The sequence below is a fragment of the Diaphorina citri genome, unplaced genomic scaffold (genome assembly GCF_000475195.1).
Source record: "Diaphorina citri unplaced genomic scaffold, Diaci psyllid genome assembly version 1.1 scaffold1426, whole genome shotgun sequence".
Taxonomy (NCBI): domain Eukaryota; kingdom Metazoa; phylum Arthropoda; class Insecta; order Hemiptera; family Psyllidae; genus Diaphorina; species Diaphorina citri.
Genome location: NW_007378852.1, coordinates 1 through 27193, shown reverse-complemented (window position 1 = coordinate 27193; position 27193 = coordinate 1). Strand labels below are relative to the sequence as shown.

Below are 27193 nucleotides of genomic sequence, written 5' to 3'. Positions count from 1 at the left end.
ACTTCCCTACAGTCACATCCTTGCTCACACCTAGTTACCGGAGGGCCACTCAAGGGCTGGCAGAAGACATGTCGTAGTATGTATACCAAGTTTACAGTCACATCCGCGCTCACACCTAGTTACCATCGGGGGGGCCTTTCCTGCATGTATCGTTCTTGTGTATCTTTCCCCATCGTTTTGTCGTCCATAATTCTTTTCATTTCATCATAGTAGTCTGCTTGGGATCCTAACATGTGTTTTAGATCAAGATCCTTTACCTTCTTTTTGATATTCTCAATCTCGTTCTTATCGGTCGTTATTTTTCTTTCGACTTTGAAGCGAGTGGTTTTTATTTTGTGTTTTCGTGTGGAAGACACCAAGATGTCCTGTTTCACCGGACCCCGCATCCCGTAATCAAAGTAAGCGTCATGCAAGAACTCTCTTCTTTCTTCTGAATTCAGAACTTCAGCACTGTGCGGAGGTTTGGTCGTAATTCCCAATATTTCATGAATGGACTTTTTCTTCGTTGTTAATTTTGGATGCAGCACTTTCTTCGATTGTTTTGTCTCGAATGTCACCCTTTCGGCACTGAATCCGTCCACATAGAGAGGGAATGTCGTTTTTACTTTGGTTCGTTTGGTTTTTTCTTGTGTAGTCGTTGGCACTGTTGTTCTCATGTCGGTTGAACGCATTTGTTTTTCAGTGACAGTGGAAGATGTTTTTTGTTCTACTGTTGTTGTTGTTGTTATTGTAGTTGATGCTCTCGTTGATTGTGCTTTCTTAGATATCTCAGTTATTATTTCACGCTGCAAGTCTTGTTTAACCGTGCCCGTTTCCTCCAAGTCTTTCATGAGATTGAAGAAATGACAGTGGAAGATGTTTTTTGTTCTACTGTTGTTGTTGTTGTTATTGTAGTTGATGCTCTCGTTGATTGTGCTTTCTTAGATATCTCGGTTATAATTTCACGCTGCAAGTCTTTTTTAACCGTGCCCGTTTCCTCCAAGTCTTTCATGAGATTGAAGAAGCTGCTGAGATGGAATTCGTCTTACTAAAAAAAGAGTTGAAGAAAAATGGCGAGGACTTTTCTTACTTATCGGTTTCAATAACAGATGAGCTTCAGGGGGTTACAGAGGTAACAAATGATGATGATGATCTTGACCTTTCCGCTGCTGAGATGGAATTCGTCTTACTAAAAAAAGAGTTGAAGAAAAATGGCGAGGACTTTTCTTACTTATCGGTTTCAATAACAGATGAACTTCAGGGGGTTACAGAGGTAACAAATGATGATGATGATGATGATCTTGACCTTTCCAAGAAATCAGGATTCTACGTAACAAAACCAACCAAGGTAACAGTGAATGATGATGAGGCATTGATGAACATTTTAAAAGAAAAGAGTGAAGAAGATAAGCTGTTAAACAATAATGAAAACAATCAAAACATTGAAGATAGCGAATCATCAAAAACCCCTGTTACAAGAAAATCAAATATCGAAAAAGCAAGTACACTGTTTAATCAGACATCACTCAGCAATACAAAAAAGAAAAGAGGACGTCCACCAAAGCAAACCAATTCAACTACGATCAAGAAGAAACGGACTCAATCAAAAAAAAATCAAATATCGAAAAAGCAAGTACACTGTTTAATCAGACATCACTCAGCAATACAAAAAAGAAAAGAGGACGTCCACCAAAGCAAAACAATTCAACTACGATCAAGAAGAAACGGACTCAATCAAAAAGGAATAGCACAATAGTGAACCGAAGAAGAAAAAGATCCATAGAGGAATCTAAAAAGAAAAGGAAACTGCCACTAAAAACCTCACGAAGGGAATCTTCCCAATCAAGTAGAGCAAGCGAGTCCAGTCAAGATATACAAAGAAAAGTAAGGAAAAACAAAGACAGGAGAATAGCACAATAGTGAACCGAAGAAGAAAAAGATCCATAGAGGAATCTAAAAAGAAAAGGAAACTGCCACTAAAAACCTCACGAAGCGAATCTTCCCAATCAAGTAGAGCAAGCGAGTCCAGTCAAGATATACAAAGAAAAGTAAGGAAAAACAAAGACAGATTGAATGTAAATAGGAAACCGAGTAAAACTAGTCATCCAAACACAGGAAGTGCATCAGACGAAACTGTAGATAGTTCTGACGTGAGCAGTGAAAGTAAAGACTCACATAGTGTTGGAGAAAAACGCAGACATAAACACATGAACAAAGATCTAGACAAAAATAGTAAGAAGTACAAGATTGTAGACAAAAAGGAAAGTCAAACTAAGAAAAAACACACCAAAGAAAGCTCGTCAGAAGAAACGGACGAAAGAGAAAGTTCATCCAGGGAAAGACTTACGAGGAAACAGCTTGATAAGACAATGGAAAAAAGAAAAGACAAACTGACTGAGGCGAAGTATAAGAGAAAATCAAATTCTACATAAACACATGAACAAAGATCTAGACAAAAATAGTAAGAAGTACAAGATTGTAGACAAAAAGGAAAGTCAAACTAAGAAAAAACACTCCAAAGAAAGCTCGTCAGAAGAAACAGACGAAAGAGAAAGTTCATCCAGGGAAAGACTTACGAGGAAACAGCTTGATAAGAAAAAGGAAAAAAGAAAAGACAAACTGACTGAGTCGAAGTATAAGAGAAAATCAAATTCCAATGAATACAAGTCCAAGTCGAGTTCAAGTGACAGAAAAAGTTCTAGTGAAAGTACTGTGAGTGAAACACAAAGTTCAAGTGAAAGTTCAGAAAAGAAAGCAACAAAAAAGCCATCCAGAAAGAAGCTGGCAGAGATTAAAAAGGAGTTTCGAGCTAAACAAAGGAAGTTGCGGAGAAAGGAGAGGAAATTGTTGAAAAAGAAGCTGAAAAAACAAAACGTGACAGGTTCAATGATGAGTAAAACAACTATAAAGAAAGGGAAAAAACTTAAAACTCCTAACATTCCTGTTACAAAACCATATACACCGCGTACCATTCAAATTCGGTTCACCAAAGATCCCCGAAAGTACAGAAAGTTGCCAACGAGAGATGTCGAAAGTATTTTCGATCACCAACAAGGTCGCTATGAAGAATTCCTGAGGGAATACAATCTTAGACACTCGTGTACACCTCTCAGTAAACGGGCAATTAAAAAGTTAGAGATAATCAAACAACAAGAATTCAACCAAAAGCAAGCAAATAAAACAATAAAAGAGGACTATAAACAAGGATTTGATTCCTACGACAGTCATGACTTTGACAATAACGTCGAGAGAAAGCACAAACCATGGGAGAGTCTTCAAAATGAGGAGAAACACGCAACAGCTAAGAAAAAAATAATGCCATGGGATCCAGAATACAAGAGTGACGATGAAGAATCCACGAGCCTTGTACAGGAAACTAGTCAAAGTAAACGAGAAAAGAAAAAGTCCAGTAAAGTCAAGTCACAGGAAAAAAACAAGAAATACGATCAAGGAAAACACAAAGAATCAAAAGAGAGGAGTAAAAGCTTCGACAAAGGCCTACAAACCCCGAAATTACAAAAATATGAGCGAGAAAAACAAAAGAAAAAGATTGCGGAGAAGTCGTTAAGTACAAAACACTACAAACAAGACAAAAGTTCAAGGAGATCTAGTAAAAGCTTCGACAAAGGCCTACAAACCCCGAAATTACAAAAATATGAGCGAGAAAAACAAAAGAAAAAGATTGCGGAGAAGTCGTCACGTACAAAACACTACAAACAAGACAAAAGTTCAAGGAGCTCTCAAAGTAGTGAAGAGTCAAGAAAGCGCAAACCTAAAACACACAAGTACCAAAGTAGTGAAGAAGAAAGTGATGAAACAAAGGAATATAAAACTAAATTACGGAAACAAAAAAGCAGTGAAGACAGCAGTAAGGATTCAAAAAAACGTAGAACTAAAATACACACAGACCAAAGTAGTGAAGAAAGTAAAGACAAAAGAAAACATAAAACCAGAATACACAAACAACACAGCAGTGAAGAAGAAAGTGAAGGAATAAAGGAATATAAAACTAAAATACGGAAACAAAAAAGCAGCGACGGTAGTAGTACAGATTCAAGACATCACAGAACCAAAAAACACAAACAAAGTGGCGAAGAAGGCAGCAGTAAGGAATCAAGGACCAAAGTAGTGAAGAAAGTAAAGACAAAAGAAAACATAAAACCAGAATACACAAACAACACAGCAGTGAAGAAGAAAGTGAAGGAACAAAGGAATATAAAACTAAAATACGGAAACAAAAAAGCAACAAAGAGAGCAGTGATGGTTCAAAAAAAGGTAAAAGTAAACTAAGAAAGCAACTAAGCAGTGAAGACAGCAGTAAAGATTCAAGAAGATATAAAACTAAAATATGGAAACAAAAAAGCAGCGACGATAGTAGTACAGATTCAAGACAACAAAGAACCAAAAAACACAAACAAAGTAGCGAAGAAGACAGCAGTAAGGAATCAAGAAAATATAAAACTAAAATACATAAACATAGCAGCGAAGAAGAAAGTGAAGAAACAAAAGAACGTCAAACTAAAATCCGGAAACAACACAGCAGTGAAGAAGACAGCAGTAAGGATTCCAGAAAACACAAAACCAAAATACACAAACAGCGAAGAAGAAAGTGAAGAAACAAAAGAACGTCAAACTAAAATCCGGAAACAACACAGCAGTGAAGAAGACAGCAGTAAGGATTCCCAAACCAGTGAACAGTCCAGAAAACACAACACTAAAACATACAAAGCACAAACTTTTCAAGAGTCAACGAAGCCAACTTTCCAAGAGTCAACGAAGCCTCAAACAAACGCACAAAAGACTTCACAAGAAACATCTACCGCAAAGATCAGCATGGAACCCAGCATAGATCCAATCGCTGCATATCTTCAAATCACCCATCCAAGGGAAACTCGTAGAGAATCTACCGAACATGACTATCACCCAGAAGAGCATGTCAAAAATCCCAGCATGGAACCCAGCATAGATCCAATCGCTGCATATCTTCAAATCACCCATCCAAGGGAAACTCGTAGAGAATCTACCGAACATGACAATCACCCAGAAGAGCATGTCAAAAATCATGAAAAGCATGCCAAACACCCCGAAGAAGAAGGATCCAGCGCAGACTACTTGGACAACTACAGCAATCTCGCAGACACGGAAGAAGGCACAGACGAAGGACCTGACCTGGCGGACGAAAGCTTTTCCAAAATACGACGCGAGATGTGGAAAATGGATCAAAAACGACAGCAGGAGCCAACACCGCGACCTGGCGATATGGCGCGTGACGCACGCTTTTTACACCGCGAGAAACGAACGCTGGAACCTTTCGTAGCTAGAACAATACCAAGCATCAAGAAGAAATCACGTAATTACGAACTCAGGGCTGATAAAAGTAGAGAGCAAAGAAAAGGAAACAAAATCTATAAGAATTGGGAATCGAGAAGTAAGGAGCAAAGAAAACGGAAGGATAAGAGTGAAGATGATAGTACCTTTCGTAGCTAGAACAATACCAAGCATCAAGAAGAAATCACGTAATTACGAACTCAGGGCTGATAAAAGTAGAGAGCAAAGAAAACGAAACAAAATCTATAAGAATTGGGAATCGAGAAGTAGGGAGCAAAGAAAACGGAAGGATAAGAGTGAAGATGATAGCAAACACGAGTCAGATCAAAGTAAGTTAAGAAGTAAATTGAAAAAGAAAGTCAAGCCAAGACGATCCGATGAGACCAAATCACAAGCAAGTTCTGAAAGTAAAAGTGATATATCGAAGAAAAAGAAGAGGAAGAAATATTCATCTTTGGAATCATTATATGAGTCTCAAGAAAGACACAGAAAAATCAAGTTAAAAGAGAAACCCATATCAAGCGAAAAAGATATTGAATACCGTCCGAAATTAAGTAGAAAACAATATGCAAGTGAAACTATTAGTGCAAAGAAAGGCAAGGAAAAATATGACCGTAGTTTGGAGGAAGAAAGATCCATTTCGAAAGTAGACAAAAAACTCAAAGGAAAATACGTGCCTCAAGAAACATCTGAGGAAATTCACGGTAGAAAACAATATGCAAGTGAAACTATTAGTGCAAAGAAAGGCAAGGAAAAATATGACCGTAGTTTGGAGGAAGAAAGATCCATTTCAAAAGTAGACAAAAAACTCAAAGGAAAATACGTGCCTCAAGAAACATCTGAGGAAATTCACAGTAAATACAAAATCAAAAAGAAATCCCTTGTTAACCGAAAAGAAAAAAATTACCGGTCACACAGCAAGCAAAGTGTAAGCAGAGAAGCAAAAGATTCGTCAGAAAACATGTCTTCAGACAAATATGTACCTAGGAAACAACGAGAACATTCAGAAGTCAAAAAGATCAAGAGGAAAAAACTACGTGAAACAGTCGAAAGCGCAGAAAGCTCACAGAGTGAGTCGAAAAGTAAAATTAAAAAACGCCGAAGAAAAATCGTGAAACGAGATGCAACAAGGACAGATATGAAATCACCCAATGACAAAGTCATTGGCAAAAGAGTTAAAAGGGATCTTCCCGCATTACCCAAGGAACACAAGAAAGACTCCAAAGAAAACACAGAGCAAAACGATCAAATGGATTCAAGAAGAGTTCAGAAAAGTTCTCAAAAATATAAAGAAGAAGAATCTGAAAACAAGAAAACAACAATAAACGTTCAAGAGAGAAACAAAATGGATTCAAAAGAAGTCCAGAGAAGCTCTCAAAAATATAAAGAGGAATCTGAAAATAAAATAACAATAAACGTCCAGGAAAGCAAAAGAACCGAGGTTGACCAGAGTGAATGGTCTGAAATAGATGATGGAGATTACAAGGATGACTTGTTTTCAAAAGAAGCTACGAAAACCAAGGCAGATGAATCAGAAATGAGAACGAACAAGCCAAAAAAGATAAGAAAGCCTAGAGCAATTGATAACGATCAGAGTGATAGTGGTGATAGTTCCAATGATACAGATCCTTGTCGCTAGAAAGGTCTTCAAGGATGATGGACGCATTTATTTCGGTTAGATGGCTCTGAAGGATGCTCTGGTTTGGTTGTCGGGTTTCGCTTGATTGGTTTTTTGAGAACTTTTCTGAACTCTTCTTGAATCCATTTGATCGTTTTGCTCTGTGTTTTCTTTCGTAGATTCTTCAACCTGGCTCAAGCCTCCACCACTTTCATCTTGCTCTGTACTTTCATATTCACTTTCATCTTGCCGGGACTGTAGAAATATAAACACTGCATGGAGAGTTTAGAAAATATAATATTAAATCTTTTAGTATAAACAAGGTTGTATCTATGATCCATATACATTGTACAATATGTCACAAAATGTTGCGCAAAATTTTTGTACATCTTTCAATCGATCCCGAGCCAGTGAGCGCTAGGTTGTGGGTTCGATTCTCGCCCGGGCGGATTTTATCCTGGACGGATAAGGTTCGTTCTCGGAACGGCTGGCTTTTTCCTATCCTGTCCGCCTCTCTTCGCTTTCGGGACGATAAGACCTTAGCAGTTACAGTTCCCTCTGTCAAACCTCTTAAAAAAACTGTTCTGGTAGTTTTTTTTTTCTCACCCAATTCGTGTGTAATATTGGAGATGGGATAGGTAATAACCTAATAACTATTGACAAAATTGATTTTGATATGTTCAACATACAAAGGAAAATAAAATTCATGTTTTAGCCTCATGGGGCCTTATTAAATTTTCAAATCAATATAACCATTATTTCGCTGTTCTACAGCCAAAACAACAAGAGTCCAATGTAGCAGATGTTTCAATGAATTATAGAACCCGGATTTGATCACGGGTTTAGCTATGTCCTTCTCAGTTATTACCGCCCATCTGGTGAGGGAGAGGCTATAGGCATGCTACGACACAGACCACTTGAGTATAATGTAGCAGTTGTTTCAACGGAATAAGTCAACCATTATTTCGCTGTTCTACAGCCAAAACAACAAGAGTCCAATGTAGCAGATGTTTCAATGAATTATAGAACCCGGATTTGATCACAGGTTTAGATATGTCCTCAGTAATTACCGCCCATCTGGTGAGGGAGAGGCTATAGGCATGCTACGACACAGACCACTTGAGTATAATGTAGCAGTTGCTTCAACGGAATAAGCACTGTACTCTGATTTGATCACAGGTTTAAATGTGCTCTTCTAGTACACATGGAGTAGTCAATCTTCTGAGTCATGATGGATGTCATTACGAATTCCGTGTTGAAAATAGCTGTAAAAAAAAAAAAAAAACATTAACAGGCAATAAAGTCTGAGGAAGAACTCTAAGGAAAAAGAGAGGGATTAGTAGGGGGAAGAGAGCGAGTGAGTCTTTATTTCATAGCTGTTTGAACCCAACAACAACAACAACAACAACAACAACAACAACAACAACAACAACAACAACAATATTAATAATAATAGTGCTTATTTATACTGCTCGCATAGGACTGAAAAGTACCTTTGGAACGCTGGACGCAACGGAGGCGAACGTTATCAACATGAATCCGCTGCTCCTCATTACGGAGGGGACGAAGAAGAAACGCAAGAAAACAACACGGTTTCGACGCGAGAAGACGCCGTGGCATAGCAAGGAAACGACAAGCACGACCATGAGTGAACGCTGGACGCAACGGAGGCGAACGTTATCAACATGAATCCGCTGCTCCTCATTACGGAGGGGACGAAGAAGAAACGCAAGAAAACGACACGGTTTCGACGCGAGAAGACGCCGTGGCATAGCAAGGAAACGACAAGCACGACCATGAGCGCGCTCAGGAAACGCTTCCAGAGGAAACTCAACCAGATTCTGCGGAATACTAACAGGTAATATCGGGGGTCTGCCAGATGCTTATTTTCCTTTCGGACCTCTTCAAAACTTGGTATTGGTACAAGTAGGGCTATAATAAATGTCGGCTATAATAAATGCCCTGTTGCTGTGAAAAATGCTTATATTGAGGATAAAATTCCATACCTCGGCTGGGATTGAACCTACGCCCTCCTGTTTACCAGGCGAGCGCCTTGACCACTACACCACTGAGGCAGGTAACAAGTCCTTGTTGTAGTATATAATATTATTGGTCTTAGGAAATTTTTGGTAAATTTTTCAGTTTTAAACCCCCCGAATTCTTCTAACACCCTGAGATAGCACCAACATTCAGGTTCCAAGTCCACCGTGTTAATTACAACTACTCTGTAATTATTGTAATAAGTGGGCAATGTTTTACTTGCCATCAGATATATCTATCATCTTATTAATAAGAGAGGTTTTCTGTTTGTTTGTTTGTTTGTTTGTCTGTAAGAGGTTGCCGTCTAAACGGTAAGTCGTAGAAACTTGAAATTTTGTACACAGGTTCATATTTTTATGGCGGTGGTTATAGGCTAGGTTAGAATTTCCTAAAGCCAGCCTTTCGCGAGTTATTCAAGAAATTCGAAATTTTTGGCCGGAAAACTGAGCGATGTAAAGCTTGCGGGTATCCCGCTAGTAGGTACATAGCAGTAGGACTACTACACCACTGGGGTTGATTCTAAAAAGGCGGCAATGTAGAAATTGCGACAAGGCTTCTCGTCACTGAAAATTCGAGAATTGGGACATGATAACAGGGAAAGAAATTGAAATGGATTTATTGATCAATCAATTGTTACATTATAAAATATATACAACCAATACCTAGCTATGGTACATTTGATCAAAAGTCATAAACTATCTATACTATTTATATAAATATGAAAAAAGAGGAGAGAAAGAGAAAAAGAATCAGTGATAATGATAATAATGAAGAGAGTTCTGAGGAACTAATAGTTATGGCACAGGTCGCTTAAATGGAACACAGGTACCTTGATTTTTTCACTTCACAATTCAAATAACATATTGTACATTTTAAAAGTTGTCAATTGCACATTCCAGCTTAAAAGGGTAGCGCGTCTACCTTGTAAGCGCTATCGCGGGTTCGGGCGGCAATGTAGAAATTGCGACAAGGCTTCTCGTCACTGAAAATTCGAGAATTGGGACATGATAACAGGGAAAGAAATTGAAATTGATTTATTGATCAATCAAGTGTTACATTATAATATAAGATATACAACCAATACCTAGCTATGGTACATTTGATCAAAAGTCATAAACTATCTATACTATTTATATAAATATGAAAAAAGAGGAGAGAAAGAGAAAAAGAATCAGTGGTAATGATAATAATGAAGAGAGCTCTGAGGAACTAATAGTTATGGCACAGGTACCTTAAATGGAACACAGGTACCTTGATTTTTTCACTTCACAATTCAAATAACATATTGTACATTTTAAAAGCTGTCATTGCACATTCCAACTTAAAAGGGTAGCGCGTCTACCTTGTAAGCGCTAGATCGCGGGTTCAATTCCCGCCCGAGGCGGAATTTATCCTGAACGGATAAGGTTTTTCTTAAAAGCGAGGTTAAAGGTACAGTTTCTGTAGTGTTGCTAGAACAAGTTTTCATGGGTGAAAATTGTGAAAAACCATTGCATAGACAACTTGGAAGCAACTTACACGAGATGGCAGAATTAACTCATTAAGACGAAACAACAATTTCGTAGCGACTTTTTTTTAGTAATCAACATGGTACGCTTAGAATTTTACGTTACACATCCCTTCTCAATTATATAGTCAATCGGACCCAGAAAAGTGGCGAATTTTCTGAATTCTACAGTTCACCGACTTTTTTTGTTCAAATTCTACAGAACCACTAGAAGGACAATAGCTCAGTTTACCTGTAAGGTGTAGGGAAGTGTATGGCAAGGTGAGGCGGTAGAACATGCTGCCTCGTGATGACATCATTCAGCCAATGTGCTGTGATACAACGCTTCCCATCTCGCAAACCCTGTAACGTGAGGAAGCAAAAAGGATGGAAATAAAGGAATTTTTAATTATGTTAAGCATACTTTAAAAATGCTCGCCACAAATATCGTTTCCTAATTATATTACGCCTAGATAAATTTTATGACTTGACTTGGACTCGAACCACCAACCTCCAGATCCAAAGTCAAACGCGTTAACAACTGCACCACTGAGGTTGGTCGGTCAGTGTTAGAGGTTAGGGTCGAGGGTCCGATCTCCTACTAAGGTGTCACTATACTTACCTATACAGGCGTGTCCTGTGGGTGAGAGTACAAAGCCGGGTTTACACTGACACTTGAATGATCCGTCCATGTTGATACACATTCCGTTAGCACACATTCCATTCTGACTACACTCGTCATGATCTGATGAGAAAAGAATAGAATAGAATATACCCTGTTTATACTGCCAGAATGAGACTGAAAAAAAGGGTTTTTCGGCAGTCAATTACTCCCGGAATAGAGGGAAAACAACAGAAATAGCTTCTTCTTCTTCTTCTCCCTCACCTTTTCCCGTGTTCAGGCGGGGTCTACGTTTTTCGTCAGCCTCTCAATCAGCCCTAGGCTGATCGCTTTGGGCTGACATTTGGTTTTGGTTAAGGTCCTCAACATCTCAACAATGGCTTGGAAGGTGCAATACATTTTTCCAAATCTCATCTACTACTTAACTACTACAACAGGTAGGCAATTATGATCATATTGAAATTATTTTTGGACATAGTTAGAAGTATTTGGAAGTCAATTGGTACTAAACAAGTAGAAATTTAGGAAACAGCCCAAAGCATTCGGAATCATTTGCAGTCAGGCTGGAAATGACTCACTCTGAAGTACCCGAGAGTACCTAACAAGCTGTACCTTCCATGCTCAATTTTTAACCCACCACTAGACCTGGATGGCCAAAACCGCCCGTAGATTAGTCATTTTCTATACGAACAAGCTTAAAACAGATACAGAAACGACAAAATTGGAGGAAATATCAGTAAAACAGCCAATTTTTCGGAATCATTTGCAGTCAGGCTGGAAATGACTCACTCTGAAGTACCCGAGAGTACCTAACAAGCTGTACCTTCCAAGCTCAATTTATAACCCACCACTAGACCTGGATGGCCAAAACCGCCCGTAGATTAGTCATTTTCCATACGAACAAGCTTAAAACAGATACAGAAACGACAAAATTGGAGGAAACATCAGTAAAACAGCCAATTTCACAAGCACATGGTTACTCACATTTTCATTGTTCCCCTAGGTCCGAGGTTGGTCTTCATTACATCTTGAATTCCTTTGGCAGCAGATATGTTGAGAGCAAGGGCTTGTGCTGCCCTAGCAAACTCAGCCTTCGGGTTCAAATAACTAATAGCGGCCATGACTCAAATAAACGGGAAACTTTATCAGATAAGAAAAATTGGAAAGAACTTCTTCGGAAAAATCGGCAAACCTAGCGATACCAAAATTACCAAACTTCCCTTTTGTTTACTTTAAGCACGATTTTAAAATTTCGCTCTGCGCATGCGTGTCAAATATTCACGAATCCTACACTTTTTCACGGAGGCTGAGAAGAGTGGATAGAAGGGTAAAGGAAAAGTGAAGCCCATTATCTGTTGCCGGCCAGTGTCAGTGTTACTTAAAATTTTGTGAGACTCCGTTTTAAAAACAGGTTTAACGCTAGGTCGTAGGTTCGATGTCCGCCCGTGGAGGACTTTATTCTAAATAGCTAACTTAACACATGGGGTTCGTTCTCAGAAAGACTGGTTCTATCCATCTCCACAATTTTGGAACAAAGATATACGTTGTTGGTTTCCTCTATCAAGTTGATAGCGCGTATGCCTCGTAAATGTTAGGCAGCGGGTTCGATTCCCCCCCGGGGCGAATTTTATCCTGTTGGGATGTTCGTTCGTTCTCAGAACGGCTGGCTTGCTCCTATCCTGTCTTCCTTCTCTCTTCGCTTTCGGGACGATAAGACCCTAGCAGTTACAGTTCCCTCTGTAAAACCTCTTAAAAAAAAACCTTTAAGAAACGGTACTCTATCTAAAAGAAAATAGAGATGGGAGGAACCACCCCAGTACAGATCTTTACAACAAGCGAATGGCCGAGGGAAAGAGGTGGCGACTGATGGCCCGTATGAGATCAAGCCTGGCTTACTGGGGACAGGGGACGTCTAGCACTAAACAAGCACGGTGGACAGTGCCTGAGAAGAACAGAAGGTTCCAGGGCCGCATAGATTGGGTTGAAACATAGAACACGGAGCTTAATAAACATTTTCTCTGGCTTAGAAAATAATGTAGGTACCTAATATTAAAAGATTTTTGAGTACTATTAAAGATGTTGGGTGCTGTTAGGGCACTTGTAATGGTGAGAGTGTCATCTACCCTGGTGGTGTACAAGAGATACTGAGAGGCTAGCTATGAGTTTAAGCAAATATTTTCAGATTATTACTCATTAATATCTGGGTGCTGTGTTTTAACACAGACCACATTGACAACTTTAACAGTGAGCATATTGCTCACAAATATTTTTTTAGAAAGTTAAAATGTGTTTTTACTATCCAATTTGGACTTTTCAGCAGTATCAGCACATTATTCTGTCTTACACCATGCAAAAGTAAACTAAGAAAGCAACTAAGCAGTGAAGACAGCAGTAAAGATTCAAGAAGATATAAAACTAAAATATGGAAACAAAAAAGCAGCGACGATAGTAGTACAGATTCAAGACAACACAGAACCAAAAAACACAAACAAAGTAGCGAAGAAGGCAGCAGTAAGGAATCAAGAAAATATAAAACTAAAGTACATAAACAAAGCAGCGAAGAAGAAAGTGAAGAAACAAAAGAACGTCAAACTAAAATCCGGAAACAACACAGCAGTGAAGAAGACAGCAGTAAGGATTCCCAAACCAGTGAACAGTCCAGAAAACACAACACTAAAACATACAAAGCACAAACTTTTCAAGAGTCAACGAAGCCAACTTTCCAAGAGTCAACGAAGCCTCAAACAAACGCACAAAAGACTTCACAAGAAACATCTACCGCAAAGATCAGCATGGAACCCAGCATAGATCCAATCGCTGCATATCTTCAAATCACCCATCCAAGGGAAACTCGTAGAGAATCTACCGAACATGACAATCACCCAGAAGAGCATGTCAAAAATCATGCCAAACACCCCGAAGAAGAAGGATCCAGCGCAGACTACTTGGACAACTACAGCAATCTCGCAGACACGGAAGAAGGCACAGACGAAGGACCTGACCTGGCGGACGAAAGCTTTTCCAAAATACGACGCGAGATGTGGAAAATGGATCAAAAACGACAGCAGGAGCCAACACCGCGACCTGGCGATATGGCGCGTGACGCACGCTTTTTACACCGCGAGAAACGAACGCTGGACGCAACGGAGGCGAACGTTATCAACATGAATCCGCTGCTCCTCATTACGGAGGGGACGAAGAAGAAACGCAAGAAAACGACACGGTTTCGACGCGAGAAGACGCCGTGGCATAGCAAGGAAACGACAAGCACGACCATGAGCGCGCTCAGGAAACGCTTCCAGAGGAAACTCAACCAGATTCTGCGGAATACTAACAGGTAATATCGGGGGTCTGCCAGATGCTTATTTTCCTTTCGGACCTCTTCAAAACTTGGTATTGGTACAAGTAGGGCTATAATAAATGTCGGCTATAATAAATGTCGGCTATAATAAATGCCCTGTTGCTGCGAAAAATGTCGACCCCGTTTGAACGGGAACATGGCAAAGCAAAAGAAGAAGAAGACTGCGACCTGGTTAGAAGCGCTAGGCTGATGGTTCGATTCTCGCCCGGGCCGGATTTTATCCTAAACACATAAGGTTCACTCTCGGAACGGCTGGCTTTCTCCTATCCTGTCCTCCTTTTCTCCTTGGTCTACAGGTATTTGGTGAACAGTGCCAAGAACTACACTAGTGTAGCAGAAGCAAGGGGACTGCTGCACCTTCTAGACGGGCCCAATTCAACCTACACCACTGCAACGCCCGAAATCGACCGGGAAATAGAAATCGATCACACCATTTATCGGGTATGGCAACAGTGTAATTTAGTATAAATAGCGCTGACTGTCTTCACATTTGATCTAAAGTCTTTTTCTGAATGTTTTCCAGTCCAAATAAGGTCTTTTTTCCTGATTAATTCAAAGTCTAAACAAGGTCTTTTTTTCTGATTATTTCACGGTTCAAACAAGGTCTTTTTTTCTGATTATTTCACAGTTCAAACAAGGTCTTTTTTTCTGATTAATTCAAAGTCTAAACAAGGTCTTTTTCTGATTATTTCACAGTCTAAACAAGCTCTTTTTTCTGATTATTTCACAGTCTAAAGAAGGTTTTTTTTGCTGTCTAAACACGGTTTTTTTCACAGTCTAAACAAGGTCTTTCTCTGATTATTTCTCTCTCCACAACCTACACCACTGCAACGCCCGAAATCGACCGGGAAATAGAAATCGATCACACCATTTATCGGGTATGGCAACAGTGTAATTTAGTACAAATAGCGCTGACTGTTTTCAAATTTGATCAAAAGTCTTTTTCTGAATGTTTTCCAGTCCAAATAAGGTCTTTTTTCCTGATTAATTCAAGTCTAAACAAGGTCTTTTTTTCTGATTATTTCACAGTTCAAACAAGGTCTTTTTTTTCTGATTATTTCACAGTTCAAACAAGGTCTTTTTCCTGATTAATTCAAAGTCTAAACAAGGTCTTTTTCTGATTATTTCACAGTCTGAACAAGCTCTTTTTTCTGATTATTTCACAGTCTAAAGAAGGTTTTTTTGCTGTCTAAACACGTTTTTTTTTCACAGTCTAAACAAGGTCTTTCTCTGATTATTTCTCTCTCCAATTCCATTTCAGGTGACAGACCTTGAGATCTACAATATCATGGCCGCCAAGCTGCTACGTGATGATGCAGAACCGAACAAACGCAAGTCTCAATTCCGTCACTCTCAACATTTCTTCGAGCGCCTCCTCAGTACAACACCCAACCCGTCCCAAGTCCGCATTCAAGATGAGATGTCCCGCTACTGGAAGGAGAAGGAAGAGGAGGAGATCTTCCTTTACAGGTGTCGAGATGGGAGGAACCACCCCAGTACAGATCTTTACAACAAGCGAATGGCCGAGGGAAAGAGGTGGCGACTGATGGCCCGTATGAGATCGAGCCTGGCTTACTGGGGACAGGGGACATCTAGCACTAAACAAGCACGGTGGACAGTGCCTGAGAAGAACAGAAGGTTCCAGGGCCGCATAGATTGGGTTGAAACGTAGAACACGATGTTGGGTGCTGTTAGGGCACTTGTGATGGTGAGAGTGTCATCTACCCTGGTGGTGTACAAGAGATACTGAAAAATCCGCCCCGGGCGGGAATCGAACCCGCGGCCTAGCGCTTACAAGGCAGACGCACTACCAACTAAGCTAACTAGGCTGGCATGCTGTGTCATTTTGACAACCCAAATTGTGGGCAGTCCGTCGATAAATTTTATTGATTTTTTTTCTCTCCTGACTTTAATTGCAGATGTAAAACGAACTATGTAAATGTCCTGTCGGCATAATAGGGCGCTAGGTTGCGAGTTCGTTCCCCGGCCGGGGCGAACATTTATCCTAAATAGATAATGTTCGTTCTCAGAACGGCTGGCTTTCTATCCTGTCTCCTTCGCTCTTCGATTTCGGGACGATAAGACCTCCGTTGTTACAACTCGTTCACACTACCACGTTACGTTAATGATGATGGAAGGATAGATAGATTTTTGGGGTCAACTGGATTGGAACCCATCAAAAAGTGGCCAATTTTCTGAATTCTACAGTTCACCGACTTTTTTTGTTCAAATTCTACAGAACCACTAGAAAAACAATAGCTCAGTTTACCTGTAAGGTGTAGGGAAGTGTATGGCAAGGTGAGGCGGTAGAACATGCTGCCTCGTGATGACATCATTCAGCCAATGTGCTGTGATACAACGCTTCCCATCTCGCAAACCCTGTAACGTGAGGAAGCAAAAAGGATGGAAATAAAGGAATTTTTAATTATGTTAAGCATACTTTAAAAATGCTCGCCACAAATATCGTTTCCTAATTATATTACACCTAGATAAATTTTATGACTTGACTTGGACTCGAACCACCAACCTCCAGATCCAAAGTCCAACGCGTTAACCATTGTACCACTGAGGTTGGTGTTGATGTAGAAAAAAGTACAGATGTAAGTACTTGGATTTTTTGGGGACTACAGTCTTGGCACCGAAATTTCGACCACATATAGGTGTTTTTGGGGGATTTCATTACTTTTTCCCGAGCTCACAATCAAACCAATAACTCACGTTTGATGTTAGGTCCATATCCATAGAACTGCACCTCCCCTGATGTAGTATAATCTACGGTCCCGCCGCCGCCGGGTCCTCTTCTTTATCCGGCTCTGTGGGAGGTGAAACAAAATTAGAATTTCTCCTATCCTGTCTCCTTCGCTCTTCGATTTCGGGACGATAAGACCTCCGTTGTTACAACTCGTTCACACTACCACGTTACTTTAATGATGATGGAAGGATATAAGATAGATGTTTGGGGTCAACTGGATTGGAACCACGTTACTTTAATGATGATGGAAGGATATAAGATAGATGTAATTATTAAAAAAAAAAAAAAAAAAAAAAATGCCTTCAAGCACTCTATTTGTCAAGGTTTACATTACCCTCGAGATCAATTTAATTTGAAGAAAACTCACCAGTCTTAATATTGTCATTGTCATCAGGGGCGGACACAACGATTTCTTTCACCTCATACTCCGCCTCGTCTACTAGATGGCTAGCCTGTAGACACGCCCTTAACCACGCCCCTGATACGATATGTCGCACCCGACTCAGGGCACAGAGGAACTTGAGGGTCCGGCCCTGGGCAGGGTTGGCTAGAACCAGGTGAGTGGCGTCCCGCCACGACACTGCCATGTCCGCGCCTAGCTGTTTCACTTTCTGTGGAGAGAAAATAACAAAGGGGCATGGGTTAGTTTAGTAATACGGGGAAAATGGCGAACAAGGCATTCGGTCCTACAAAATAGAGTTGTAGATTCGTAGAAGCTTAACCTATCCACTAGGACTGTTTGTCACTACACCTAAGCCTTGGAGTGGGCTTTGGTTTTTAAAATAGAGCCGACTGGAAAAGGCTGACTAAAAACAACGACTCTCCATAAACGTCAAAAGGTGTAAAAGAAGAAGGAGATGATTCGTTTAGTGGTAACGCACTACCTGCCAGGCAGAAAATCCCAGGTTCGATGCCCACCATGATTTTTTTTTGAAAATATTTCAATGGGTTTTTTCTGGTGTTCTCGTGTAGACCCAGCAGCCCAGCACCTAAATGAGAAGTTGAAGTAGTGTGTCTCTTATTGCTATGAAATAAAAACGGCGAAAACTCATCTTAAAAAACATCACTCTGCCAAGATTTTGTCATTTGCCCAGCCCTAAATCGATTTGTATATGTATTAAATAGATTTAGGGCAGGGAAATCTATTTAATAATCTCTTATATTATTTTCCCCCATTATCATTAGTTTTCTTTTCTATTCTAGTCTCTTACCTTCTCTTCTTCCAATGGCTTGGCGAATCCACTGAGCAGTATCCGCGGCTTATTCTCATAGGGTAGTGGTTCGAGTGTCAGGGCCGGAATTTCACTATTCTCCACATCTTCATTCTCTCCTCCCACCCCGGACGGGTGGGAGGTTTTCTGCTTTTTCCGCCTCGGGCCGCCCTGAGCCGCCCCGGCGGCTTTGGCCCTGTCGTACGCCTCTTGGGATACGTTGATGGGCGCCTTCCAGGGACCTTTGGTGGGAGGAAGAGAGGGAGTTAGATTAGATTTGTATTTAATTGTAGACAAAATCGGTGATAAAACAGTCGTCTTTAAAAGAAGAAAAAAGTGTGAAATCCCCCAAAAATACCAATTTCGCCTCCGTTCTGTTGTATTATTTGAATCCAGGTGTTCACATGTTGTACTCACCTGTTGTACGAGGGGATGTTTCTGGGAGAGGCACAGAATGTGGGTCAGTCTCAGTACATAGCTGGATTCTACTTCGCCTCCGTTCTGTTGTATTATTTGAATCCAGTAGCGGCCATGACTCAAATAAACGGGAAACTTTATCAGATAAGAAAAATTGGAAAGAACTTCTTCGGAAAAATCGGCAAACCTAGCGAAACTTCTTTTTTGTTTACTTTTAATTTTTAAATTTCGCTCTGCGCATGCGTGTCAAATATTCACGAATCCTACACTTTTTCACGGAGGCTGAGAAGAGTTGATAGAAGGATAAAGGAAAAGTGAAGCCCATTACCTGTTGCCGGCCAGTGTGTAAGTTTCGGCTCCCGTTTCCAATATACTAAAAACTTTCATTCAATTCTCCAAACCCAGCGGCCTTTCCATATACCGAACAGTTTTCATATGAGACTCTTCGTCTTTACTAGCTACCAAGAAATTTAATTTTTAATTTTTTGAAAATTTCAAGTTTTGAATTTTATCAATTTTCCCATTTATAAAGGACGTAAAAGGAATTTTTCTTTCTTCTTCGGAAAAATCGGCAAACCTAGCGAAAGTCGAAACTTCCCTTTTGTTTACTTTTAAGAAATTTAATTTTTAATTTTTTGAAAATTTCAAGTTTTGAATTTTATCAATTTTCCCATTTATAAAGGACGTAAAAGGAATTTTTCTTTATTTCTAGAAGTGTTGGAACTCTGTATTTTCAGTGAAGAAGGAACGAGGAAAGTATTTCATCGATTTTCACACCCAAATTGTCACCATATTGATTTTCACACTTGAAATAGAAGAGATGAAGTTGGAAAGGAAAAACATCTCTAACTTTACAGATTACATTTGAAGGTAAGTTCCAAGCTTTAATGGGCAATTGGGAATGCTAGGGGCATGGTGAGATGAGGGACGTACTGTGGGATGGGCATACTATATGACACAGATCATACGAGTCTAATGTAGCAGTTGTTTCATTGCTAAGAAATAAAATCAGTTGAGATTGCTGAAACACTCAAAAGTAAAGCTGAACTGTGGTAACAGTCATAGTGGGACAGTTACTAAGCCATTAGATTCATAACTGAGAAGACTGTGACAAAATAAGCCTAGTCGATTTAGAGGACAATCCCAAACATGGGACTTACATTGGACCAAACTAAAATAATCCATATTATTTTAGTTAAGTAAATAATCCCACCATCGACAAAAATTTGTACTCGTTTTTTGATTGCAAATATTTCAACGGGTTACTTTCTGGTGTTCTCGTGTTGACCCAGCACCTAAATGGGAAGTATTGTGTCTTTTCTCGCCCATCTGATGAGAGGCATACTACGGGATGGGCATGCTACGACACAGACCACAATCGTCTAATGTAGCAGTTGTTTCATTGCTAAGAAATAAAATCAGTTGAGATTGCTGAAACACTCAAAAGTAAAGCTGAACTGTGGTAACAGTCATAGTGGGACAGTTACTAAGCCATTAGATTCATAACTGAGAAGACTGTGACAAAATAAGCCTAGTCGATTTAGAGGACAATCCCAAACATGGGACTTACATTGGACCAAACTAAAATAATCCATATTATTTTAGTTAAGTAAATATGCGTGTCAAATATTCACGAATCCTACACTTTTTCACGGAGGCTGAGAAGAGTGGATAGAAGGGTAAAGGAAAAGTGAAGCCCATTACCTGTTGCCGGCCAGTGTCAGTGTTACTCAAAATTTTGTGAGACTCCGTTTTAAAAATAGGTTTAACGCTAGGTCGTAGGTTCGATGCCCGCCCGTGGAGGACTTTATTCTAAATAGCTAACTTAACACATGGGCTTCGTTCTCAGAAAGACTGGTTCTATCCATCTCGACAATTTTGGAACAAAGATATACGTTGTTGGTTTCCTCTATCAAGGTAGCGCGTATGCCTCGTAAATGTTAGGCAGCGGGTTCGATTCCCCCCCCCCGGAGCGAATTTTATCCTGTTGGGATGTTCGTTCGTTCTCAGAACGGCTGACTTGCTCCTATCCTGTCTTCCTTCTCTCTTCGCTTTCGGAAGGATAAGACCCTAGCAGTTACAGTTCCCTCTGTCAAACCTCTTAAAAAAAACCTTTAAGAAATGGTACTCTATCTAAAAGAAAATGCACTACAATTTCAAATGGTAAATAAATGAAAATGTTTATTCTTTCAAACAAAATAAAAATAAAAATCATTCTTCAGGTTGTATAAACAGTCAAGGTAATATAAACAAGGAACTTTACAAGGAAAATAATCGATGATTTTTCAAGGTTTTATAAACATTTGGGCAGTAAAAAGCATTCTTATAAAAATGAGGTACCTACAATAAATTAATTTAACTTTATCTTGATAATTTAATTCAACTGTAGAAATATAAACACTGCATGGAGAGTTTAGAAAATATAATATTAAATCTTTTAGTATAAACAAGGTTGTATCTATGATCCATAATTATACATTGTACAATATGTCACAAAATGTTGCACAAAAATTTTGTACATCTTTCAATCGATCCCTAGCCAGTGAGCGCTAGGTTGTGGGTTCGATTCTCGCCCGGGCGGATTTTATCCTGGACGGATAAGGTTCGTTCTCGTTTTCAAACAAAATAAAAATAAAAATCATTCTTCAGGTTGTATAAACAGTCAAGGTAATATAAACAAGGAACTTTACAAGGAAAATAATAGATGATTTTTCAAGGTTTTATAAACATTTGGGCAGTAAAAAAGCATTCTTATAAAAATGAGGTACAATAAATTAATTTTCTTTACCTTGATAATTTAATTTAACTATAGAAATATAAACACTGCATGGAGAGTTTAGAAAATATAAGTATAAACAAGGTTGTATCTATGATCCATATACATTGTATAATATGTCACAAAATGTTGCGCAAAATTTTTGTACATCTTTCAATCGATCCTGAGCCAGTGAGCGCTAGGTTGTGGTTCCCGCCCGGGGTGGATTTTATCCTAAACAGATAAGGTTCATTCTCGGAACGGCTGGCTTTCTCCTATTCCCCTTCACTCTTTGCTTTCGAGACGATAAGACCAGTTACAGTTCCCTCTGTCAAACCTCTTAAAAAAGCTGTCCTGGTAGTTTTATTATTATTTTTATTTATTTTTTTTTCTCACCCAATTCATGTGTAATATTGGAGATGGGATAGGTAATAACCTAATAACAGACTATTGACAAAATTGATTTTGATATGTTCAACATACAAAGGAAAATAAAATTCATGTTTTAGCCGCATGGGGCCTTATTAAAATTTTCATATCAATATAGCCATTATTTTGCTGTTTTACAGCCAAAACAACGAGAGTCCAATGTAGCAGATGTTTCAATGAACTATAGAACCCGGATTTGATCACAGGTTTAGATATGTCCTTCTCAGTAATTACCGCCCATCTGGTGAGGGAGAGACAATAAGCATGCTACGACACAGACCACTTGAGTATAATGTAGCAGTTGCTTCAACGGAATAAGTACTGTACTCTGATTTGATCACAGGTTTAAATGTGCTCTTCTAGTACACATGGAGTAGTCAATCTTCTGAGTCATGATGGATGTCATTACGAATTCCGTGTTGAAAATAGCTGTAAAAAAAAAAAAAAAACACCGAGGTAGGTAGCGCCTTGACCACTACACCACCGAGGTAGGTAGCGCCTTGACCACTACACCACCGAGGTAGGTAGCGCCTTGACCACTACACCACCGAGGTAGGTAGCGCCTTGACCACTACACCACCGAGGTAGGTAGCGCCTTGACCACTACACCACCGAGGTAGGTAGCGCCTTGACCACTACACCACCGAGGTAGGTAGCGCCTTGACCACTACACCACCGAGGTAGGTATTCCATACCTCGGCTGGGATTGAACCCACGCCCTCCTGTTTACCAGGCGAGCGCCTTGACCACTACACCACCGAGGTAGGTATTCCATACCTCGGCTGGGATTGAACCCACGCCCTCCTGTTTACCAGGCGAGCGCCTTGACCACTACACCACCGAGGTAGGTAGCGCCTTGACCACTACACCACCGAGGTAGGTAGCGCCTTGACCACTACACCACCGAGGTAGGTAGCGCCTTGACCACTACACCACCGAGGTAGGTAGCGCCTTGACCACTACACCACCGAGGTAGGTAGCGCCTTGACCACTACACCACCGAGGTAGGTAGCGCCTTGACCACTACACCACCGAGGTAGGTAGCGCCTTGACCACTACACCACCGAGGTAGGTAGCGCCTTGACCACTACACCACCGAGGTAGGTAGCGCCTTGACCACTACACCACCGAGGTAGGTAGCGCCTTGACCACTACACCACCGAGGTAGGTATTCCATACCTCGGCTGGGATTGAACCCACGCCCTCCTGTTTACCAGGCGAGCGCCTTGACCACTACACCACCGAGGCAGGTAACAAGTCCTTGTTGTAGTCTATAATATTATTGGTCTTTGGAATTTTTTGGTAAATTTTTCAGTTTTAAACCCCCCGAATTCTTCCAACACCCTGAGATAGCACCAACATTCAGGTTCCAAGTCCACCATGCTAATTACAACTACTTTGTAATTGTAATAAGTGGGCAATGTTTTACTTGCCATCAGATATATCATAGGTACATAAGTAGGTTACATAGCAGTAGAATTACTACACCACTGGGGTTGATTCTAAACAGAACTACTTACGATAGTCATGTTTCAACAAATCCGCCACCAAGTGGAGGTCGGCCCGACACGTGATCACCAAATACGACGGCCCCTCCCCTCCCAGGCCGCCATCTTGGATTTTGCTCCAACTGCGACGTTGCCGCTCGACACTGCCTCCGGCCGCTTCGATCATTTTCCGCATAGCGCCGGGAGAGGGCGCGATAGACGGGGATAAGTAGAAGGTTTTGCCTGCGAAGAGGCGCGCGCGGGCCTCGCCGGTGCGCAACACGGCCGGGACGTTACATACGACCCGTTTGGTCCCGGATCCCGGGACCGGCTGGGACGCAGCGTCCGGTCCCGCCACCGCCGGATCCTCTTCTTTATCCGGCTCTGTGGGAGATGAAACAAAATTAGAATTAATAGTTACAATTTTATTTGGTTTCTTCTTCCTTCCTTTCTTTGTGTCAGTAATCACTCAATTTTGTCTAATTTGTAATGATACTTTATTTATTTGTAATAACAATTTTACAATACATGTTAAATAATCCACAGTTTGGTAATTAATAAATGACTCATACTGTGACACACACATGACAATAAATGATAAATAAATAATAAAGGACTCAAGGGAAACATGTCTGATGAAAAAAATAAAGTAAAAATTAAACCATACCGGTTAAGTGTGTAATTGTTATTTCCCTCTCTTCTAATAGTTAACCTCCAGGTTTACAAAAAGAGATTCATGTTTATTTATTTGCCTCACTGCCTGTCAAATAAACATCTGAAACTCAACTTAATTCTTTCAAGGAATGAGAGTTTTGTCCGAGTAGAATGCTGTGTCATTTTTTTTAAGAGGTTTGACAGAGGAAACGGTAACTGCTATGGTCTTATCGTCCCGAAATCGAAGAGAGAAGGAAGACAGGATAGGATAAAGCCAGCCGTTCCGAGATGGCCCCTCCCCTCCCAGGCCGCCATCTTGGATTTTGCTCCAACTGCGACGTTGCCGCTCGACACTGCCTCCGGCCGCTTCGATCATTTTCCGCATAGCGCCGGGAGAGGGCGCGATAGACGGGGATAAGTAGAAGGTTTTGCCTGCGAAGAGGCGCGCGCGGGCCTCGCCGGTGCGCAACACGGCCGGGACGTTACATACGACCCGTTTGGTCCCGGATCCCGGGACCGGCTGGGACGCAGCGTCCGGTCCCGCCACCGCCGGATCCTCTTCTTTATCCGGCTCTGTGGGAGATGAAACAAAATTAGAATTAATAGTTACAATTTTATTTGGTTTCTTCTTCCTTCCTTTCTTTGTGTCAGTAATCACTCAATTTTGTCTAATTTGTAATGATACTTTATTTATTTGTAATAACAATTTTACAATACATGTTAAATAATCCACAGTTTGGTAATTAATAAATGACTCATACTGTGACACACACATGACAATAAATGATAAATAAATAATAAAGGACTCAAGGGAAACATGTCTGATGAAAAAAATAAAGTAAAAATTAAACCATACCGGTTAAGTGTGTAATTGTTATTTCCCTCTCTTCTAATAGTTAACCTCCAGGTTTACAAAAAGAGATTCATGTTTATTTATTTGCCTCACTGCCTGTCAAATAAACATCTGAAACTCAACTTAATTCTTTCAAGGAATGAGAGTTTTGTCCGAGTAGAATGCTGTGTCATGATGGAAGGATATAAGATAGATGTTTGGGGTCAACTGGATTGGAATCCATCAAATGCCTTCAAGCACTCTATTTGTCAAGGTTTACATTACCCTCGAGATCAATTTAATTTGAAGAAAACTCACCAGTCTTAATATTGTCATTGTCATCAGGGGCGGACACAACGATTTCTTTCACCTCATACTCCGCCTCGTCTACTAGATGGCTAGCCTGTAGACACGCCCTTAACCACGCCCCTGATACGATATGTCGCACCCGACTCAGGGCACAGAGGAACTTGAGGGTCCGGCCCTGGGCAGGGTTGGCTAGAACCAGGTGAGTGGCGTCCCGCCACGACACTGCCATGTCCGCGCCTAGCTGTTTCACTTTCTGTGGAGAGAAAATAACAAAGGGGCATGGGTTAGTTTAGTAATACGGGGAAAATGGCGAACAAGGCATTCGGTCCTACAAAATAGAGTTGTAGATTCGTAGAAGCTTAACCTATCCACTAGGACTGTTTGTCACTACACCTAAGCCTTGGAGTGGGCTTTGGTTTTTAAAATAGAGCCGACTGGAAAAGGCTGACTAAAAACAACGACTCTCCATAAACGTCAAAAGGTGTAAAAGAAGAAGGAGATGATTCGTTTAGTGGTAACGCACTACCTGCCAGGCAGAAAATCCCAGGTTCGATGCCCACCATGATTTTTTTTTGAAAATATTTCAATGGGTTTTTTCTGGTGTTCTCGTGTAGACCCAGCAGCCCAGCACCTAAATGAGAAGTTGAAGTAGTGTGTCTCTTATTGCTATGAAATAAAAACGGCGAAAACTCATCTTAAAAAACATCACTCTGCCAAGATTTTGTCATTTGCCCAGCCCTAAATCGATTTGTATATGTATTAAATAGATTTAGGGCAGGGAAATCTATTTAATAATCTCTTATATTATTTTCCCCCATTATCATTAGTTTTCTTTTCTATTCTAGTCTCTTACCTTCTCTTCTTCCAATGGCTTGGCGAATCCACTGAGCAGTATCCGCGGCTTATTCTCATAGGGTAGTGGTTCGAGTGTCAGGGCCGGAATTTCACTATTCTCCACATCTTCATTCTCTCCTCCCACCCCGGACGGGTGGGAGGTTTTCTGCTTTTTCCGCCTCGGGCCGCCCTGAGCCGCCCCGGCGGCTTTGGCCCTGTCGTACGCCTCTTGGGATACGTTGATGGGCGCCTTCCAGGGACCTTTGGTGGGAGGAAGAGAGGGAGTTAGATTAGATTTGTATTTAATTGTAGACAAAATCGGTGATAAAACAGTCGTCTTTAAAAGAAGAAAAAAGTGTGAAATCCCCCAAAAATACCAATTTCGGATCAGAAGATCGATGCCAAGATTGTAACTCCAGACAGATACGAAATCCTGTTTGATTCTCAGAACTATGACCCGACCGCCAAGTTGTTCGTTAGGCAGAGTCCGTATTGATGTTGGTAAAGTTGTGATATATTCTTCTTCTTCTTCTTCTTCTTCGCTTTTTCCCGTGTACAGACGGGGTCGACGTTTTTCGTCAGCCCTCAATCAGCCCTAGGGTGATCGTTTTTGGGCTGACATTTGGTTTTGGCTACAGAATTTTACGAGTGGATGCCCTTCGACTCAACCTTTGCTATTTCATTAGCAAAGGAAATTCAGGCTGGTATACTCACTGTTTATAGTACCCCAACCAGACTAAGCTGGTCTACTCCCTGTTTAACGTCCCCTAGCCAGACTATTTAACGTCCCCCAGCCAGACTAAAAGTTGTGTTAATATAAAGCCTTTTCTTTGTGTTAAAGTTGTGATATATTAACACAAAGGAAAGGCATTTATTTTATATTTTACACAACTCTTAGAATCCTTCTCGCACTCACAACGTCCCTCTTAAACTCGCCGCATTTCCTCTCTGAACGGCTAGGTGCTAGGTAGCGGTATTTCTCCGCACGTTTTTCCGACTGTAGGGCGCCACTTACCCATCAAATGTAGGGCGCCACTTACCCATCAAATGTAGGACGCCACTTACCCATCAAATGTAGG

General features: G+C 40.6%; 4 protein-coding genes and 1 long non-coding RNA gene across 5 annotated transcripts in view; 1 reads left to right on the top strand and 4 right to left on the bottom strand.

Annotated features, from left to right (window-relative positions):
• Nucleotides 1-12297, bottom strand: part of LOC103515848 (T-complex protein 1 subunit zeta) — a 44119-nt gene extending 31822 nt beyond the window's left edge. The window contains exon 1 of the mRNA XM_026828423.1: nucleotides 12058-12297. Coding sequence (XP_026684224.1) covers nucleotides 12058-12194 — 137 coding nt within the window. The 5' untranslated portion in view covers nucleotides 12195-12297. The remainder of the gene's footprint in view (nucleotides 1-12057) is intronic.
• Nucleotides 1005-1585, bottom strand: LOC113470185. The gene is made up of 2 exons (XR_003393333.1): nucleotides 1286-1585; nucleotides 1005-1138 (listed from the first exon to the last, which is right to left on the bottom strand). It is a non-coding gene; the product is annotated as an uncharacterized LOC113470185 (long non-coding RNA).
• Nucleotides 12298-12912: 615 nt separating the features above from the next.
• LOC103515847 (transcriptional regulator ATRX homolog) lies at nucleotides 12913-16180 on the top strand. The gene is made up of 4 exons (XM_008480790.2): nucleotides 12913-13031; nucleotides 13391-14410; nucleotides 14731-14875; nucleotides 15696-16180. Exons 1-4 carry the CDS (start codon nucleotides 12913-12915, stop codon nucleotides 16104-16106), a joined length of 1695 nt encoding a protein of 564 aa, XP_008479012.2. The 3' UTR covers nucleotides 16107-16180.
• Nucleotides 16181-17206: 1026 nt separating this feature from the next.
• LOC103515846 (PAX-interacting protein 1-like) lies at nucleotides 17207-19201 on the bottom strand. Its single transcript, XM_026828422.1, has 5 exons — nucleotides 19143-19201; nucleotides 18815-18932; nucleotides 18398-18715; nucleotides 17554-17797; nucleotides 17207-17247 (listed from the first exon to the last, which is right to left on the bottom strand). The coding sequence occupies exons 1-5, from the start codon at nucleotides 19199-19201 to the stop codon at nucleotides 17207-17209; spliced, it is 780 nt and encodes a 259-aa protein (XP_026684223.1).
• A 2783-nt stretch (nucleotides 19202-21984) lies between these two features.
• LOC103515845 (PAX-interacting protein 1-like) lies at nucleotides 21985-27164 on the bottom strand. The gene is made up of 6 exons (XM_008480788.2): nucleotides 27155-27164; nucleotides 26134-26375; nucleotides 25290-25533; nucleotides 24419-24712; nucleotides 23519-23869; nucleotides 21985-22427 (listed from the first exon to the last, which is right to left on the bottom strand). The coding sequence occupies exons 1-6, from the start codon at nucleotides 27156-27158 to the stop codon at nucleotides 22336-22338; spliced, it is 1227 nt and encodes a 408-aa protein (XP_008479010.1). The 5' UTR covers nucleotides 27159-27164; the 3' UTR covers nucleotides 21985-22335.
• Between the last annotated feature and the right edge of the window lie 29 nt (nucleotides 27165-27193).

Bases quoted from the DNA above. Each gene is read 5' to 3' on its own strand.
- LOC103515847 (XM_008480790.2), top strand. From the start codon at position 12,913: ATGGCCGAGGGAAAGAGGTGGCGACTGATGGCCCGTATGAGATCAAGC. The intron at 14,411-14,730 runs GTAATATCGGGG...CTTGGTCTACAG, and splicing joins ATTCTGCGGAATACTAACAG to GTATTTGGTGAACAGTGCCA. The intron at 14,876-15,695 runs GTATGGCAACAG...ATTCCATTTCAG, and splicing joins TCGATCACACCATTTATCGG to GTGACAGACCTTGAGATCTA.
- LOC103515846 (XM_026828422.1), bottom strand. From the start codon at position 19,201: ATGAAAGTTTTTAGTATATTGGAAACGGGAGCCGAAACTTACACACTG. The intron at 18,716-18,814 runs GTGAGTACAACA...CTTCTTTTAAAG, and splicing joins AACATCCCCTCGTACAACAG to ACGACTGTTTTATCACCGAT. The intron at 17,798-18,397 runs GTAAGAGACTAG...TTCTCTCCACAG, and splicing joins AGCCATTGGAAGAAGAGAAG to AAAGTGAAACAGCTAGGCGC.
- LOC103515845 (XM_008480788.2), bottom strand. The intron at 25,534-26,133 runs GTAAGAGACTAG...TTCTCTCCACAG, and splicing joins AGCCATTGGAAGAAGAGAAG to AAAGTGAAACAGCTAGGCGC. The intron at 23,870-24,418 runs GCTGGCTTTATC...CATCTCCCACAG, and splicing joins GGAGGGGCCATCTCGGAACG to AGCCGGATAAAGAAGAGGAT.